This window comes from Suncus etruscus, chromosome 12 (genome assembly GCF_024139225.1).
Source record: "Suncus etruscus isolate mSunEtr1 chromosome 12, mSunEtr1.pri.cur, whole genome shotgun sequence".
Taxonomy (NCBI): domain Eukaryota; kingdom Metazoa; phylum Chordata; class Mammalia; order Eulipotyphla; family Soricidae; genus Suncus; species Suncus etruscus.
The window spans coordinates 52,444,312-52,461,778 of record NC_064859.1 but is presented as its reverse complement, the minus strand read 5'-3'; the positions used below and the strand labels follow the sequence as shown (position 1 = coordinate 52,461,778).

Below are 17,467 nucleotides of genomic sequence, written 5' to 3'. Positions count from 1 at the left end.
GCATGAAGCCAAACAGGTTTCTCTCCCCGGCATCCTTTATGGTCCCTTAAGCTTGCCAGGAGTGATTCCTGCACTGTCAGGTATGGCCCAAAAACCAAAATAATAATAGTAATAATAATAATAATAACATTAATAACACAAAGTTTTGTTGTATATATGCTATATATTTGTTGTATATATGTGATCATAGGAAGTAAGTACAAGTTCTTTGTCTTTGGTTATCCTGGCCCCTCACTTTTAATAAACTTTTTCTTGTGTTTTTTTTTAATATACTTAATTTTTATCATACAAATCTTCAAGTATATACAGAAGTAGAGAGAATTTTACCATGAGCACACATACCTTCAACTTTGCTTCACCTATTTTCAATTTAGAACTAGTCTTTTCTTGGGCTGGAGAGATAGTACAGGAGCTGAGACACTGGCTTTGCAAATAGCTGCAACAGCCACAATACTAGTTAAATCCCTGACATGCCATGTGGTTCCCTGAGCACTACCAGGGTGTCTCCTGAGCCCAGAGCCAGCAGTAGCCCCTGTGCACCTTGGATCTGGCCTTCAAACAAGCAACCAGTCAATCAAAAAATAAAGCTGGTCTTTTCTTATATTGTCTCCACTTCTGAACATCTACATCTCCTTTGATTGCTTTTTTAAGCAGAACTCATTTATGCTTGTTTTATCTCTAAATATTTCCACTTGGACTTTTTTTTTTATTATTTTATTTTTGGTTTTTGGTTTTTGGGTCATACCTGTCAGCACTCAGGGGCTACTCAGAAATTGCCCTTGGAAGGCTTGGGGGGACCATATGGGATGCAGGATTTGAACCACCATCCTTCTGCATGCAAAGCAAACGCCTTACCTTCATGCTATCTCTCCGGCCCCCCCACTTGGACTTTTTTTTTTTTTTTTTGTGGTTTTTGGGTCACACCGGGCAGTGCTCAGGGGTTATTCCTGGCTCCAGGCTCAGAATTGCTCCTTGCAGGCACGGGGGACCATATGGGGCGCCAGGATTTGAACCGATGACCTCCTGCATGAAAGGCAAATGCCTTACCTCCATGCTATCTCTCTGGCCCCCATTTGGACTTTTTAATCTAGGGATAATTGCAGACTCTCAAGCAGTTGAAAGAAGTAATATAGGATCCTACATAGTTTTGTTACTATTTTTTTTTGTTTGTTTTTGTTTTTTTTGGGTGGGGGTTGGCCACATCCAGAGATGCTCAGGGGTTACTCCTGGCTATGTGCTCAGAAATTGCTCCTGGTGTGGGGACCATATGGGACTCTGGGGGTTGAACTGTCCTAGGCTAGCACTTGCAAGGTCTTACTGCTTGTGCCACCACTCCAGCCTTTGTTACTATTTTTTAAAATAGTAGCAGGGGTTACTCCTGGCTCTATGCTCAGAAATGGCTCCTGGCAGGCTCAGGGAAGCATATGGGATGCCAGGATTTGAACTATTAATATTATTTTAAATCATAGTACCTCAGTAAAGAAAAATCATTAGCAGTAAAAGTAATTTATTATAGTTGAAGTAGTTGGCTACAACAGTGTTAAAACTTATGTTTTGGGGGGCTGGAGAGATAGCATGGAGGTAAGGCGTTTGCCTTTCATGCAGGAGGTCATCGGTTCGAATCCCAGCATCCCATATGGTCCCCCGTGCCTGCCAGGAGCAATTTCTGAGCCTGGAGCCAGGAATAACCCCTGAGCACTGCCGGGTGTGGCCCAAAAACCACAAAAAAAAAAAAAAAAAACAAAAAAACCTTATGTTTTGATAGTTACTGTACCCCAACACCACCAAAATTGCTCATGACCCTTCGCCATTGCGCTGTGTCACATCTGGATCAATCTTCATTCCCTCAAACATCTCCCCACACTGTTAGTTAATGTTGTGAGCACAGCGAAGGTTTGTCAATGTTCAATACTACCTGTTCCTTTGTTTTGTCACTCTCTATTGAACCAATGAGTGAGGTCATGCATATTTGTCCTTCCTCGGACTTCCTTTGCTTGTTAGCCTGATATCCTCAAGCTCCACCTATGTTGTAACAAAGCACATGGCTTAATCCTTTCTTATAGCTACAAAATATTATATTGTGTTTGTATGTGTATATCACATCTTAGTCTATCATTTGTCCTTGGACATCTGGATGATTTCCTTTTCTAGAGATTGTACTGAGTGCTGCAATGAATTTATGCATTTGCTGTTCAAAGTAATATTTTTAATTGGAGGGTAGAGGCCAAGAAATGGAATCACTAAATATCCCTTGTAATTTTTTAACATTTTCTCCCAAGGATAAATATTGTAGTTTGTTAAAAAACAGACTACAATATTACAACTGGATACCAACATGAGTACAGTCAAGATACAAAGCATCACCATCACCACAAAGATCCCTCTTTTGTTTTTGTTTTTGTTTTTTGTTTCTGGTCACACCTGGCAGCTCTCAGGGGTTACTCCTGGCTCTACTACTCACCGTCCTTCTTACCTCCAGGCTATCTCTCCAGACCCAAAGATCCGTGTGTGTGTGTGTGTGTGTGTGTGTGTGTGTGTGTGTGTGTTGGGCCGCTTCTGGTTTGGTCCTTTATCCTACCAGAAATGATTCCTATGCACAGTGTGTGTGTGTGTGTGTGTGTGTGTGTGTGTGTGTGTGTGTGTGTGTGTGTTGGGCCGCTTCTGGTTTGGTCCTTTATCCTACCAGAAATGATTCCTATGCACAGAACCAGGGCACAGAACCAGGGTAAGTCCGTGTGTGTGTGTGTGTGTGTGTGTGTGTGTGTGTGTGTGTGTGTTGTGCCACTCCTGGCGTGTGTGTGTATTGGGCCACTCCTGGCTATGTGCTCAGAAATCGCTTCTGGCTTGGTCCCTTATCCTACTAGAAATGATTCCTATGCACAGAACCAGGGTAGGTCCTGAGCAAAGCCAGTTGTGGCCCTCAAAAACAAAATACCAAAACCTTTCTTTTTCCTTCCATAACCACAATCTTTCCACAATAATCTGTTCTCCATTTCTTTAATTTTGTCATTTTAAGAATGTTATCTTTATATAAATGAAGTCATACAACATGTAACCTCTGAGTAAGGACAGTTCATCCAAATTGTTAGATGTAAAAACTTGCTCATTCTTTTTTATTACAAAGTAATGTGGCATGATATAAAATGCAAAAGGCTTTCAAAGAAATAAACCAGTTTACTTGTCCCTCTTCTTCTGCAGTCTCCTCTTCCTCTCTTTTACAACAATGCAAAGTGAGGATAACGGTGTGATTCTGAGAAGCACTTGCTCCAGACCCTCCCTGCAATGGTACATCCTCGTTGAAAACAAGATGAGAAGAGCCAATTTGCTGTTAAAAGACTTTCTCAAGTGAGTTCGTGCCCTTGGGCATTAGGATTCCTTTCATTTTGGTCAACTGTGTAGAATGAAGAGGAAAATTCAGTGTGAGCCCTTAAGATGGTTCTCATATTTGGCCGAAAGATCATTTGAAGTGCATAGATGTTGGGTTAGTATCTCAGGTTGTATGTAATAAAAGTTTCAACCAACCAACCTCTTACTTGCCTTTGACGCTCCTTGTGGGCCCATCTTTTCTTGCTATTTTTGATAAATGAAGAACCTTTAGCTCAAATATAAAACTAAAGTCCCCTTCAATGGAGCCAGAGATAGCACAGTGGATAGGGTGCTTGTCTTGCATGTGGACAACCTGGGCTCAATCCCTGGCACCCCATCTGGTTCCCTGAGCCCACCAAGAATGATCCTTGAGTGCAGAGCCAGGAATAAGGTGAGCATCATAAATAAATAAAATAAAGTCCCCTTCAAATCACGTTAACTATTGAATATTTAAGATGTTTCTACCGAGTCTCCTTTTTGTCCTAATAACTGTTTGAGTTGTTTAAAGAGTTTAGTGTTAGTTAATTCAAGTTGAAAATTACCCTTTTGAGGTCCAAAGATAAAAGCGCAAATTATCGCATGTAGGCCAGTAAATAGTATAGATGCCATATTTTAATTGCCCATAATCTTCCAAAAATAAGATTATTTTTCCCTTAAGATAATTTCTTAACTTTTCAATTAACAATTATTTAAAGCAGGGGCCGGAGAGATAGCATGGAGGTAGGGTGTTTGCCTTGCATGCAGAAGGATGGTGGTTCAAATCCCTGCATCCCTGAGCCTGCCAGGAGCGATTTCTGAGCATATGCCAGGAATGACCCTGAGCACTGATGGGTGTGACCCAAAAACAAACAAACAAACAAATTATTTAAAGCAGTAAATTCTTTCTTGAACTTAATTTAAATGTTTTATTGAACATACATGTTTGTAAGTTTTAGGGGTACAGTGGTATCATGGCACATCCACCACCATAGTGCTAATATTCCTCTACCACAGTGCATTGAATCCATACTCCACCCTTTCAGCCCAACCTTCATCGTTAATAATCTCAATTTAAAGAGGTGATTCTTAGGAGCTAGAGAAATAATTAAGCCATTTATTTGCACACAAATGACCCCAGCTCAATTCCTGACACCACGGGTGACTCTGAGTATCAACAGGAGCTATCTATGCTTCTTTTTTTTGGGGGGGGTCACACCCAGCAGCACTCAGGGGTTACTCCTGGCTCAAAAATCGCTCCTGGCAGACTCGGGGACCATATGAGATGCTGGGATTCAAACCACCATTCTTCTGCATGAAAGGCAAATGCCCAGTGCTATCTCTCTGGTCCCTATCTATACTTCTTTTTTATTTATTTTATTTTTTTTATTTTTATTGTGACCAAAGTGCATTACAAATCTTTTACTGCATCATTTATGGTACATAGTGACAATGAATGAGGGGCATTCCCACCACCAGTGCTGTCTTCCCTCCGCCCCTGTTCCCAGTATGCTTCCCATATCTCCCTCCTCTATCTCCCAGTATGCTAGTACAACTGGTCTCCACTTTACAGCTTGTTGTAGATTGAGCATCCATTCCACTGTCATTGGAGATAGAAAGGATAAGAAAAAGGGGAGAAAAAAATTTGGTGACAACTACAAAAAAAAAAGAAAGAAAGAAGAGAGAGGAAAAAAAGAAAGAAAGAAAAATAGAAGAAAAAAGAAAAGAAAAAAAGAAAGAAAGAAAAATAGAAGAAAAAAGAAAAATGGACCTGGCAAATAAAAATAAAAATAAATCTCTAAATAATAACCACAAGTGTGAAAAAGAAAGAGAAAAGTGGAAGAAAAAAGAAAAGGAAAATAAAGTAAAAAAACTAACAAATCAAAACAAAACAAGAAAAAGTATTGGTGCTGGAGTGGTAGGGTTTGACGTTCCCCCCACTTTTTTTTTTTTTTTGGCATAGGCACAGTAAGCATTGGGGAAGAAAGGGATTTCCCGTGGCCTAAGAGATTCATCCTTGAAGCATACCATCATGGGATCAACCCCTGGCTCCATATATACTCATTACCCCATCCCAAAGGCTTTTTTGTGATGCCAGGAAAGTTTCCTCTCAGTTGTGTGTGAGAAAATCAAGCCACTGTAGCTAGCGATCTTGGTATTTGCGCAGGTTATAGGTCAGGGTCTAGGATAGTGTCTCTAGGTTCTAGAGATTCCTATTCATCATTGTTGTGGTGTTCAGTCTCTGCAACACTTGCTCCCTGTTTTCGTTCAGTCCCTAAGCTGAAGCCTAGGATATTATGGATCCAAAGGTTCTGCTCAGTCTTTTGTCCAAGTTGGACCTCTGCAATAAGTCATCTTATTGTTGTTGTTTTTTATGTGTCCTGGACTACAGCCTAGGGTAGGGTTTTCCTTATTAGTCCCAAGGTAGGCTCTGTTCAGTCACAGTTGTCAAAGTCAGTTTTCTGTTGTTGGTGCTCTTATTTTTCACAGTTCAAAGGAAGATAGCTCTTCTGATTTCCATTTAGTGTTAGGTGATGTGATAGGACAGCCTGGTCTTAGGTCGAGTTTTCCTTTCCTCGTTGTCATATCAAAACTGGCATAAATTGGTGCCAGAGTAGTGTTATAAACCTCCCAATGGAGCTTAGTTCCTGGTGGTGTCCGGAGCTGTATCATTTCTACATCAGGGATCTGGGGTTTCAGATTGGACTAACACTGTCCAATCTCCTGGGGACTGGTTGTATCCACATGACACATGTTCAGGATGGGAGGCACCCTTCTGCTATAAAAAGTGAGTTCTTATCCCTAGAAGATAAGATCGGGTTTCTGTGTCTATGGTTTCCCCTTTTTTTTACTGTGCCCATACAAAAATGTATGGTGTAACACTGTGTTGCTGGTGCTATTCTGGGTAAGGATGACAGGCTGCACACACAGTCTCTGTCTGGTTTTGTTCTGAGCTTTTATAAAACCCAGTCAAGGCTTTTTGTACCAAGCAGCACCAAAAATGGTAAGGATAGAGAAAAAAATGTATATATTAAAATAGAACAAATAAATAAAACTGAGTTAAAAAGAAAAGGTATTCGAATAAAACAAGTGGTGGAGGAGGTTACTTGTATATTTAGGAATACACATCTTAAGATGTATTGTTATACAGGTATTGAGCTTCCATAGGCAATATAAGACTCCCAATTAGGGGCCGGGAATGTGGCGCTAGAGATAAGGTGTTTGCCTTGCAAGCGCTAGCGTAGGACCGACTGCGGTTCGATCCCCCAGCGTCTCATATGGTCCCCCCAAGCCAGGAGCGACCTCTGAGCACATAGCCAGGAGTAGCCCCTGAGCATCAAACGGGTGTGGCCCAAAAACTAAAAAAAAAAAAAAAAAGGCTCCCAATTAAGTCTTTTGATATATTCTTGTGGGGAGTAAAAACCAAGGTACTTTTCGATTCACAGGTCTTGGAATTGAGTTTGAGAGATGCTTTGCTGCATTACGAGACTATATAGTGTCTTTGAGCTGGGAGTTTTGCTGAGGCCGTGCAACAGTCCACGATTTGGTAGGGATGAGAGGGGCCATCAAGCATGGTCAGCAGGCGTGCTGGTTGTAGTTCTTTGCCGATGCATGAGAACAGGGACCCAGAGGGTGTCTTTCACTGAGAAGCTGGAAGGTGGTCTGTTGGGTCAGGAGGTCAATCTTGGTGCCTACCGAGTTAGGAACCATAGGAGAGGAGCAGGAATCCTGGCATGTGGGATCGTCTGGGTCCAGCTGCAGCCTCCCTCTCCAGTATGAAAAAGCATGGGGGAGGAGTTTGCCTCCTCCCCATCCCTCCAGAGCTCAGATGCCAGACCTGGCCTTGAAAGCCAGCTTGGCGTGGGGGGCTCTTGGTCTCCAGAACTAACTGGTCAGTCCTGGGGCCTTTGGCCAGCTGTCTGTCCAGATTCCCAGCCATGCCAGTAGAAGAGGAGCAGTAATCCTGGCATGTGGGATTTTCTGGGTCCAGCTGCAGCCTTCCTCTCCAGTTTGAAAAAGCATGGGATTGGAGTTTCCCTCCCCCCCCCTCCCCCCAGAGCCCAGTTGCCAAACCTGGCCCTGAAGACCAGTTTGGCATGGGGGGATCTCGATCTCCTGGACTAGGTGGTCAGCCCAGGAGGCCATTGGCCAGCTGTCTGCCCAGATTCCCAGCCATACCCGTAGGAGAGGAGCAGGAATCCTGGCATGTGGGATTGTCTGGGTCTATCTATACTTCTTAACATCTAATTTAAACTTTATTCAAGTTTAGTTGTCAATAACATTTGGTGACTTATTAAAATTTGGACTTCTAGGGGCCGGAGAGATAGCATGGAGGTAGCATGTTTGCCTTGTATGCACAAGGACAGTGATTCAAATCCCGGCACTCCATATGGTTCGCCAAGCCTGCCAGGGGTGATTTCTGAGCGTAGAGCCAGGAGTAACCCCTGAGCACTGCTGGGTGTGACCCCCCCAAAAAAATATTTGGACTTCTAGGGGCCTGAGCGGTAACACAGCTGTATGGCATTTGCCTTGCATGTGGCCAACTTGAGATGGACCCAGTTCGATTTTGGGCATCCCGCATGGTCCACCAAGACTGCTAGGAGCGATTTCTGAGCACAGAGCTGGGTATGGCCCAAAAACCTACATAAATAAATAAATGTAAAAAAATATTGGACTTCTAGAACCAGAATTTAACTTAATTCTTTTATCCTAATTCTGGGAATGTTTATATACATGTTTAAAATGTATCATAAGGGCCAGAAAGATAGCACAGCAGGGTGGGCATTTCCTTCATGAAGCCAACCTAGGTTTGATCCTAGCATCCTATATAATCTCCCCAACCTGCTAGGAGTTTCTGAGCTCAGAGCCACAAGTAACTCCTGAGCAGCACTGGGTATGGCAAAAAAGAAACAAATAAAACAAATGAATTTTTAGAATTTAAAACCATTTTTTTCAGCTTGGGAGGACAGTTCAAGGATTAGAGACTTGCATGCTAGCAACCCTCGTTTGATCCCTGGCACCAAACCTGGTCTTTTGAGCACCACTAGGAGTGATCCTTAAACACAGAGCCAGGAATAAGCCTGAGTACCATTGGGTATCATCCCAAAACAAACAAATTATATATATACACACAGTTTAAGTCAGGGGTCCTCAAACTTTTTAAATAGGGGGCCAGTTCACTGTCCCTCAGACCATTGGAGGGTCTGACTATAGTAAAAACAAAACTTATGAACGAATTCTTATGCACACTGCATATATCTTATTTTGCAATGAAGAAACAAAACAGATACAAATACAACATGTGGCCCGCGGGCCATAGTTTGAGGACCACTGGAACTTTAAGTGAATGGTTTCAAGGGTTTGATTGAAAGTACTCAATTAGTATCATCTTTAGGTATAAATCTTTTGTTTGTTTTGGAGCCATGCCCACTTTTTCTCAAGGCTTACTCCTAATTCTGAGCTCAGGGATTACTCTTGGTGAGGCTGCGAGTGCTATATGTAGTTCTAGAGATGGAATCCTGATTGGTTGTGTACAAGGCAAGTACCCTACCTGTTGTACTCTCTCCCTAGCCCCAAGATAGAAGTCTGTAGATTTCTATTTCTCAACACTTTCCCCTTTCCATCCTTATTTTCTTCTGGTGGCCCCGTGTCTTTTTTTTTTTTTTAATTTTTTTATTTTTAATTATGAGACCAAGGATGCAAAGAAAGAGGACAAGGTAAAGTTACAGTGGAAGGACAATCACCCATAGCATAATTCTCAGAAGTCCCCTTGCTGATATCTTAACTTTGAAATTTCAGCCAAAGAACATTAAGATAAATAAGACAGAATCCATGTACAATTACTTTGTCCCTCAAGTCCCCAGATTGTAACACATTATAATATTTCTTAACAGCACACAAGGCAATCTAAAGCCATAAAACTTATGTAACTCCTTAAACATTACAGGCATAGTATTTTTTTACATTTCCATATACATGCATATTAGCTTAAGTTAACCTCAAATTTTAAGTGGGTTCTTTTTAAGGATTAGAGTCAAAGGAGCACAGTAAAAATGGTGTTAGAGTGGCAATTGTTGTTTGCATAGGCCCACCAAAATTTGAGGGACATGGAAAGAAATAACCTTGGCCTAAATACAAAGAGACCTGACCCCTGAAGTTTCCTGGCACAAGACCAACTCTAGGCTCCAGGCAAGCTAGATCATCCAATCCAAGACATTGTCTGTAGTGCCAACACACTTTTATTTTTCACACAGTCTCTGTTGTTGGTATCATGTTTCTGTATTAAAGATCCTGGAATCTGCATATCCTACATTGAAGTCAGGATGTGGAGCGTCCTCTCGTTTCACCTCACAATCAAAGGGCAATGCAGGGAGCCCTGTTCTGTAAGCAGGTCGTTGTTGTTGTTAAGTCTTCTCAGTGTTAAGGGAAGTCTCTTTTGAGCAGGTCGATGTCTGAACAGTGTAGGGTCTTCCCTGGTAGAGGATTGCTTCCAGGTGATGTTATAGACCAGCCTGGATGTTTCGTGGATGGCTTCCCTGGTTTAGGGGTGAATGGAAAATGCCCTTTCTTCTGAGGTCTGTGCCAGGTCGTTATGTCAATGTTCAGGGTGTAAGGTCCCTTTGCACTACAAGATTTGTGTGTTCCAATCTCTATTAGATAGGATCTTATTTGTATGTATAGTATTTTCCCATTTTAATGTGCCTATGCAAAAAAGGAGCAATGCCACGTGGTGTTATTGGCGCATATGGGGGCCATAAGAACAATTCCAACGATTCCCATGATATGGTTCAATCATAAACATTAAACTGGGGGACTCTTTCACCAAAATTCCTTGTTAAACAGCTCAAAAAGAGAAGATGGTTAGAATCGTCACTGTATAAGACAACATTTAGTAAGAATTATAGCTGTCAGAGAAAAAACACAAAATATTCTAAAGAAATATGTGTCCATTTTATGTATCTTGAAACAGTTTGGGGTTGTTACACACAATGCATGGCTTTGGTCTGTGATTAGGATTGTACACTACTGAAGTTAAAAAGAGTAATGTAGGTTAGTGACTTTGTGGGGGGTTAGAGAGTTAAGGAGTAAAAAAGAGCTTTGTAGGGGTGTGGGAAAGGGCAGAATACAAAATGAACATTCTGGATAGGCAAAACATAACATAAGAATAAGGAATACTCTTAATACATGAAGTACGTGTGGGGGCTCGCCCCCGCGCGGTTCTGTAGTTTTTGGGTGCATAGGGAGGAATTTCTCACCCCCTCCCCCCAGGGCCCGATTAACCAGGCGTGGCAGGGGGCCTATGGGACCCATGTCTTACTTATTGTCCTCCTAGTCTCATGTTGAAGTTCCCCATTTACATGATTTTCACCCTTAGCTCCTTGGAATGTTGGGGAAGGAGCTTGTACAGGAGGATATATGGACCTTAATTGAGAAACACTACTTTAGAGAAATTAGAAGTAGATTTTGGGGCCAGTGAGGTGGCGCTAGAGGTAAGGTGTCTGCCTTGCAAGAGCTAGCCAAGGAAGGACCTAGATTCAATCCCCCGGCATCCCATATGGTCCCACCAAGTCAGGGGCAATTTCTGAGCGCTTAGTCAGGAGTAACTCCTGAGCATCAAACAGGTGTGGCCCCCCAAAAACAAACAAAAAAAAAAAAAACAAAAAAAAAGAAGTAGATTTTTTTTAATTTTACCTTCTTATTAAGGATTCACAGTATTTATTATTATTTTTAAAAATTGTGGTAAAGGGGCAGAGAGATAGCACAGCAGTAGGACATTTGCCTGGCATGCAGCCGACCAGGGAGGAACCCAGTTCGATTTTTGGCATCCCATATGGTCCCCCAGCCTGCCCTGGGCGATTCCTGAATGCAGAGCCAGGAGTAACCCCTGAGTGAGTAACCTTCTGGGTGTGGCCCAGAAGCCAATCAATCAATAAATGAAGTTTAAAAAAAACTTGTGGTAAAAGGAACAAGAGAGATAGCACAGTGGTAAGGCATTTGCCTTGCATGTGGCTGACCTGGGACACATCTGGTTCTATTTCCGGCATCCCATATGGTCCCCCAAGCTTGCCAGGAGCAATTTCTGAGCAAAGACCCAGGAGTAACACCTGAGCATTGCCTGGTGTCCCAAAACACAATCAATAAATAAATTGCAGAAAAAAATTGTGGTAAATGGGGCCAGAGTGATAACACAGCGGGTAGGGCATCTGCCTTGCACACAGCTGACTCAGATTCAATCTCTGGCATCCCATATGGTTCCCCAAGCCTGCTAGGAGTAATTTCTGAGTTCAGAGCCAGGAGTAACCTCTAGGCACCAACAGATGTAGCCAAAAAACATTAAGTGAAAAACAGTAATTCTGTGTATACATCCATGAGGTTACATGCACTCACATTTTCTGTTAACATCCATATCCAAAAGCTCTTTCTTCTTATAAAATTGCCCTTTCATGCTGCATAGCAAACAACTCCATTTGGTTTAGTTCTTAACCTATTTCTCCTGATGTCACTAGATGATCATATGTCTGCATATTTATATATTATTGATCTTTTTCTAGGTGTACATTGGTTGTGTTTGGAGTGTGGATTCTTTATATCCTCAAATCAAATTATCTTACTGAAGAATGTGACATGAAAAATATGCATTATGTGGACCCTGAACGCATAAAGGTTAGATTTTCTTGATGTGGTTTAAGTCAAAGCATTTTTAAGTATACACTTAGTAACATCATCTTGAGAGTATAGTATTATAAGTAAATTTTTATGGAAGTTATAGAGAGGACAATACCTATATTTAGTACTCTAAAACCCAAATTAGAGACAACCACCATCCTAACAAATAATTCACCCTCTTTCTTCACCCAGAGTATCCTAGCTCCATTTGCTGAAAGGGGAGGAGTGTTGGGAAAGGGAAATATTTCTGTGTGTTGGGATTTAGTCACATGTTCCATGTTATAAGGTAATTATGCTAAGTTTCTGCTTCACGTTCTTAGAACAGGAAGACATTCCTATGTGATTTTTCTCTTAATGATTTTGTGTTATAGTTCAAGACTTTTCCTTCAATTTATTTTCTAAATTAATTGAATTTTAATTTAATTGAAATTATTATTAGATACTAATTTAACTGATAGTTTGCATGATTATAGTATTTAAGATTGTTCAGTCCTAGATGAAAGGATGATTTATATATATATATATATATATATATATATATATATTTTGGATTTTGGGCCACACCCAGTGATGCTCAGGGGTTACTCCTGGCTATATGCTCAGAAATTACTCCTGGCTTGGGGGATCATATGGGATGCTAGGAGATCGAACCAAAGTCCATCCTATGTCAGCGCATGCAAGGCAAATGCCCTACTGCTTGTGCCATCACTCCGGCCCCTGAAAGGATGATTTAACTAAGGTTGTTTGGTCATCGTACAAAGGACTTGTAGACATACTTTATATATTTTATTTATGTCATGATATTATCATCTTAATTTTTTATTTGTTTGTTTGGGGGCCACACCTATCTGTGGAGTCAGAAATCAAAACTGGATTGACAATGTGCGAGGCAAACACCCTACCAACTGAACTGTCACTCTGGATCTGTTATCATCATCGTCTTTGCAGAGGAAACCCTAAAGTTTTTCTACTAGAGGATGACCTGAAAGGTTCAACTCTTTGTTCAAATCACATCTTGATTTGTTGATTATAATTTCTGAAAGGGTGTCAAGGCTATATACTTAGTGAAAGCTTGTGACAGGGCTGTAATGATTACACTTTTCCCTTTTTACAGCCGAAGACATTAAGGGTCAGGGAGACCTGAACCATCCAGGGATGACTCACCCAAAAGTGGTGGAGTCAGTCAGGACTTGTGCCCAGAAGTGGTGTGGTGAAAGGCGGGGCTTGTCTCTCGGTGTGCAGTGACTGGAAACTCCTGATGACTGCTGAGTAGGGTATTCCTGTAGAGAAGCAGACTAGGTAGTAGCATGACACTGAGACAAGAGAGCTTATATTTATGACCCAGATTCAACCAAGTGCCACTTGGTAACAATGATATCTCAGGCTTGTTGTTTTTTTGAGTCTCAGTTTTCTCAGAAGTGAAATGCTGTACAGTGGTCTTCAGAGTTGAATTAGATCATATACTCAAGAGTTCCTTTCTGAGTTATGGTTTCCAAGTGCTGATTCCAAGTTTCTATTAAAGAAACATATGAATTATATATTTCCTTGAAAATCCCTCAAATTCTTTAGTGCCACTGATATGAGTAAAGAAATCAGTGAAAAACTGAGCCTCAGAAGTGGGTAGACTGCACACACCAGGTGGGGTCTCTGGAGTCTTCCTGCCTACAGCCTTTTCCTTGCTAGGCCTGTCCTCAGCTGGTTACAGATGCAGCTTATTCACAGGTCCACACACTTTTGCCTGAGTGGAACAGAACATGTGCAGTATTTTCTGCTCAGGCCTCCCTTCCCCGCCTGATAAGGCCAACCTTGCAGATACCCCAGATCCATTTCAGTTCCATAGCTCTCAGGGAAGGAGTTTATAGATATCCTGTCTCTGATGTTTCACTTCTGGCCTGAAATGATGACACTTAATCTGACATACTAACAACTATGAACTCTCCCTGCCTTTGGCAGCCTTTTGCTATCTCTATCTTCTTTCTCCTGGCCACTTAATGAATCATGCCATTGATCACCTGACCCACTGCACAAATCATTGCCCAAGAATCTAGGTTAATAGAGGAGAAACATGGGTTTGCTTTTTTTTTTTTATAGGAGTCTAGCACACCATGTCACTAGGACAAAATAGAAATACTGGATTTAGTAATACTGTGGGTGAAGTCAACTTGGTGAATCTAATGCACAGGCCGTGATGTCTGCACAAGCTATGGCTCCTTGTGTGTGGGGATCTTTTGTCCCTGCTACATTCACACTGGTGTCCCCACCCAATACTGCAGACACAATTAATTCCCCTTGAGAAATTCTGGTGACTTTGTAGAGTCCCCACTATGTCCTTATAAGTCAGTTTCTGATAAATCAATACACAAATGCTACACATCATTTGTGTAGTCAGAAGAAGAGGGGAGGGAGCCCTACTCCCAAAGACCCAGAGGCTCCTGTCAATAAGCCAGAGACCAGGCCTGTGGAAAGGTTGGTCTTGCCAATAGGGCTTTAATGGCAAAGAAGCATATTGGGGTGAGAGCCAGAGTTGAAAGAAAGTATAGGTGACCTGCAACATCTGAAGATAGAGTTGAGGCTGGAGAGAGAGTAAAGCAGGAAGGGCACTTGCCTTGCTAGGTTGCATTTGGTCAACCTGGGCTTGAACTCCAACGACCTATATGATTCTCGGATCTCACCAGGAGTAAGCCCCAAGCACTGTAAGTGTGGCCCACAAACAAACAGAAAAAGCCCAACAAAGATAAAGTCAACAGGCTGCCATTGTGGTGAATCTCTGCTGGCCCTCACTCCAAGGTAATTACTTTGGAAGCCCTGTACATAAAGTTAACTGGAAAGATGGTAGAATTATAGATCCCTTTTGTCATGAGATATGAGGTATTTTAAAGTAAACTCATATTGTATGACGCTTACCACAGTGATCTGACAGAATTTCCTTCACCTCATTTAGTAATCATGTCTGTAAATAGCGTCTGTTGCCAAGCACTGTGTAGCTGCTCTCCAAGGACTGTGCAGCTCTCCAAGGACTATGCTGTTCTTCAAGGACTGTGCAGATCCAAGCAGCAACCACAGCCAATACTGCTGATCTGCGGTGTGGAAAGTAATAGGAGCCTACAAAGGGCCATAGAGTGAAAGGGTTGGCTACCCGATTGGGCAACTCCTACATTTGCTCCCAGGTTATTCAGTATTAAAATCAGAATTGAAATTCTCTCACCAGACCCTGGAAGAAAGGAACTGGCCCAAGAAGCAACTTTGTGCCTTGCTGTTCTGAAAAGCTATAATGGGGGCCGGAGTGATAGCACAGTGGGTAGGGCATTTGCCATGGATGCGGTCAACCTAGATTCAATCCCCAGCATCCCATATGGTCCCCTGAGCGCCACCAGGAAAATGACTCCTGAGCGCAGAGCCAGGAGTAACCCCTGAGGACTTCTGGGTGTGGCCCAAAGTCCAAGGAACAAAAAACATGAAAGGCTGTGATGCAAAAGTGTTCAGATCAGTGGGAGCACATTTCAGAGCGAGCCCTCCAGGCTCCTGGTGGCAATCAACCCTTAACTCTCATAGCTCTTAGGTTAAGCTGAATTGTAGATTGGCAAAGCCAAGAGAAAGGGTGCCCTGCTATTGACAATTAAGCTATAAAGTCACAGCTTCATTGATTACATTTAGCAGTTTGTGGTGTTGGGTGGGGAACCTTGGCTGCCCCACTGGACATAGGTGTTATCTGGGCAGCCCTGGGCCTTCCTGCTTTTATTCAGCTGAGTGTGGCCAGGTGAGCTCTAGGGATTACACTTTCATTCAGAGATTCCCCTCACTGTGACAGTTAATGAAAAGACAACAGCTCTGCAGGAAAGGCGTTCATTCCTTGAAAGTGGCTTAAGGGCCGGGCGGTGGCGCTAAAGGTAAGATGCCTGCCTTACCTGCGCTAGCCTAGGACGGACCGCGGTTCGATCCCCCGGCATCCCATATGGTCCCCCAAGCCAGGAGCGACTTCTGAGCGCATAGCCAGGAGTAACCCCTGAGCGTCACCGGGTGTGGCCCAAAAACCAAAAAAAAAAAAAAAAAAAAAAAAAGAAAGTGGCTTAAAAGACATTTGAAGTTTGATGTGAACAAGTTTGGAGAGGAAACACACCTGGTGGTGCTCAGGAGATACTCCTGGCTCTGCACTCAGGAATCACACCTAGTGTTGTTCAGGGGACCTTATGGGATGCCAGGACTCAAAACCAAGTCTACCATGTGCAAGACAAGCTCCCTACCGACCATACTATCTTTCTGGCCCAGTGTAAGCATGTTCATATCCATTTCAGTTTGGACTACTTGGTTCAAAGCCACTTGAATTCTGCCAATTCTCCTTTTAGAGAGCTGAAGATAACATGCCACTTTGGGATCTTTAGTCTGTGCTGGGTCATTCATCAAGGCCAAGTATGTACTTCTCTCTGGTTGTGTGTGCATCTATACTCAAGTATTTAGAGTAAGGCCAGCTCAGAAGCATTGGGCTGAGGCATTAGGTTAGTCCAGACTTCCACACTTCCAAACCCATCTCTTCTGACCTCCACGCTGCCCACTATCTTCCCAGACCTTCCTTGAATGCTAGAGACAAGGGATATCTTGCAGCCGGTACTTAGGCATAAGTAACTAAATTTATTTATTCATGGTATAAATAATCTGCTCATGAAACTCATCGAGAATTGGTTCTGGCATCCAGTTAATTGGTTTTATGTCATTAACAGTACTTGACACTGAAAGATACCATAAAGATTATCCCTTTCATACATATTATCATTCTTTTAATACCTATTTTTGATGAGTGTAAGGGAATTTCTTTTTACCACCAGAACAATTCAACATTCAAGCATCTTTGTTCCCTCTTACCCTGTGTGGTGATATTCACTCTACCCTCAACCCCAGACCCCCAAAGGCTGGTTGAGTTCCCTGTGGGAGTCTCTCTGTGACCCGCCTTTTTATAGACAGCCACCTTTAGCTGCACTAATGTGGCACTAACTTTGTTCCCAATTTCTGTTCTTGAATGTAGCAGCAAGTGTAATGGCAGTCCAGGGAAGGAGAGACCAGGCCCCATGAAAGTTGGAGCCTCCTTGAGGAAATGGAAGTCCTCAGTCCTAAAGCTGAGACAGGATACCATCCAGTTTAACTCCAGATTCTGCTTCTGCCTAATGCTCTGCCAGGCCCTAGATCAGGGGTCTCAAATTCGCAGCCCGAGGGCCGTTTGCGGCCCTCCGTACAATATTTTGTGGCCCGCGGCTGGCCTTCAAATATCGCAATAAAAATAGCATTAGTAAGAAAAAAAAATCGCATTAAACATTCTCATACCCCCGAGCAGTTCCGTTTGGGGTATGCAAATGTTTAATGCAATTTTTTTTCTTACTAATGCGATTTTTTATTGTGAATATTCGGTAAGCGAAATCCCTTATGCGGCCCTGCCTCACCCCGACTTTGCCTCCTGCGGCCCCCAAGT

General features: G+C 42.5%; 1 protein-coding gene across 1 annotated transcript in view; it reads left to right on the top strand.

The window, feature by feature from the left end:
• The window catches only part of ST3GAL5 (ST3 beta-galactoside alpha-2,3-sialyltransferase 5), a 56,191-nt gene that overhangs the window by 22,994 nt on the left and 15,730 nt on the right, over nucleotides 1-17,467 (top strand). Inside the window, exons 3-4 of the mRNA XM_049784934.1 lie at nucleotides 3,199-3,345; nucleotides 11,895-12,006. Of these exons, the coding sequence (XP_049640891.1) occupies nucleotides 3,224-3,345; nucleotides 11,895-12,006 (234 nt within the window). The 5' untranslated portion in view covers nucleotides 3,199-3,223. The remainder of the gene's footprint in view (nucleotides 1-3,198; nucleotides 3,346-11,894; nucleotides 12,007-17,467) is intronic.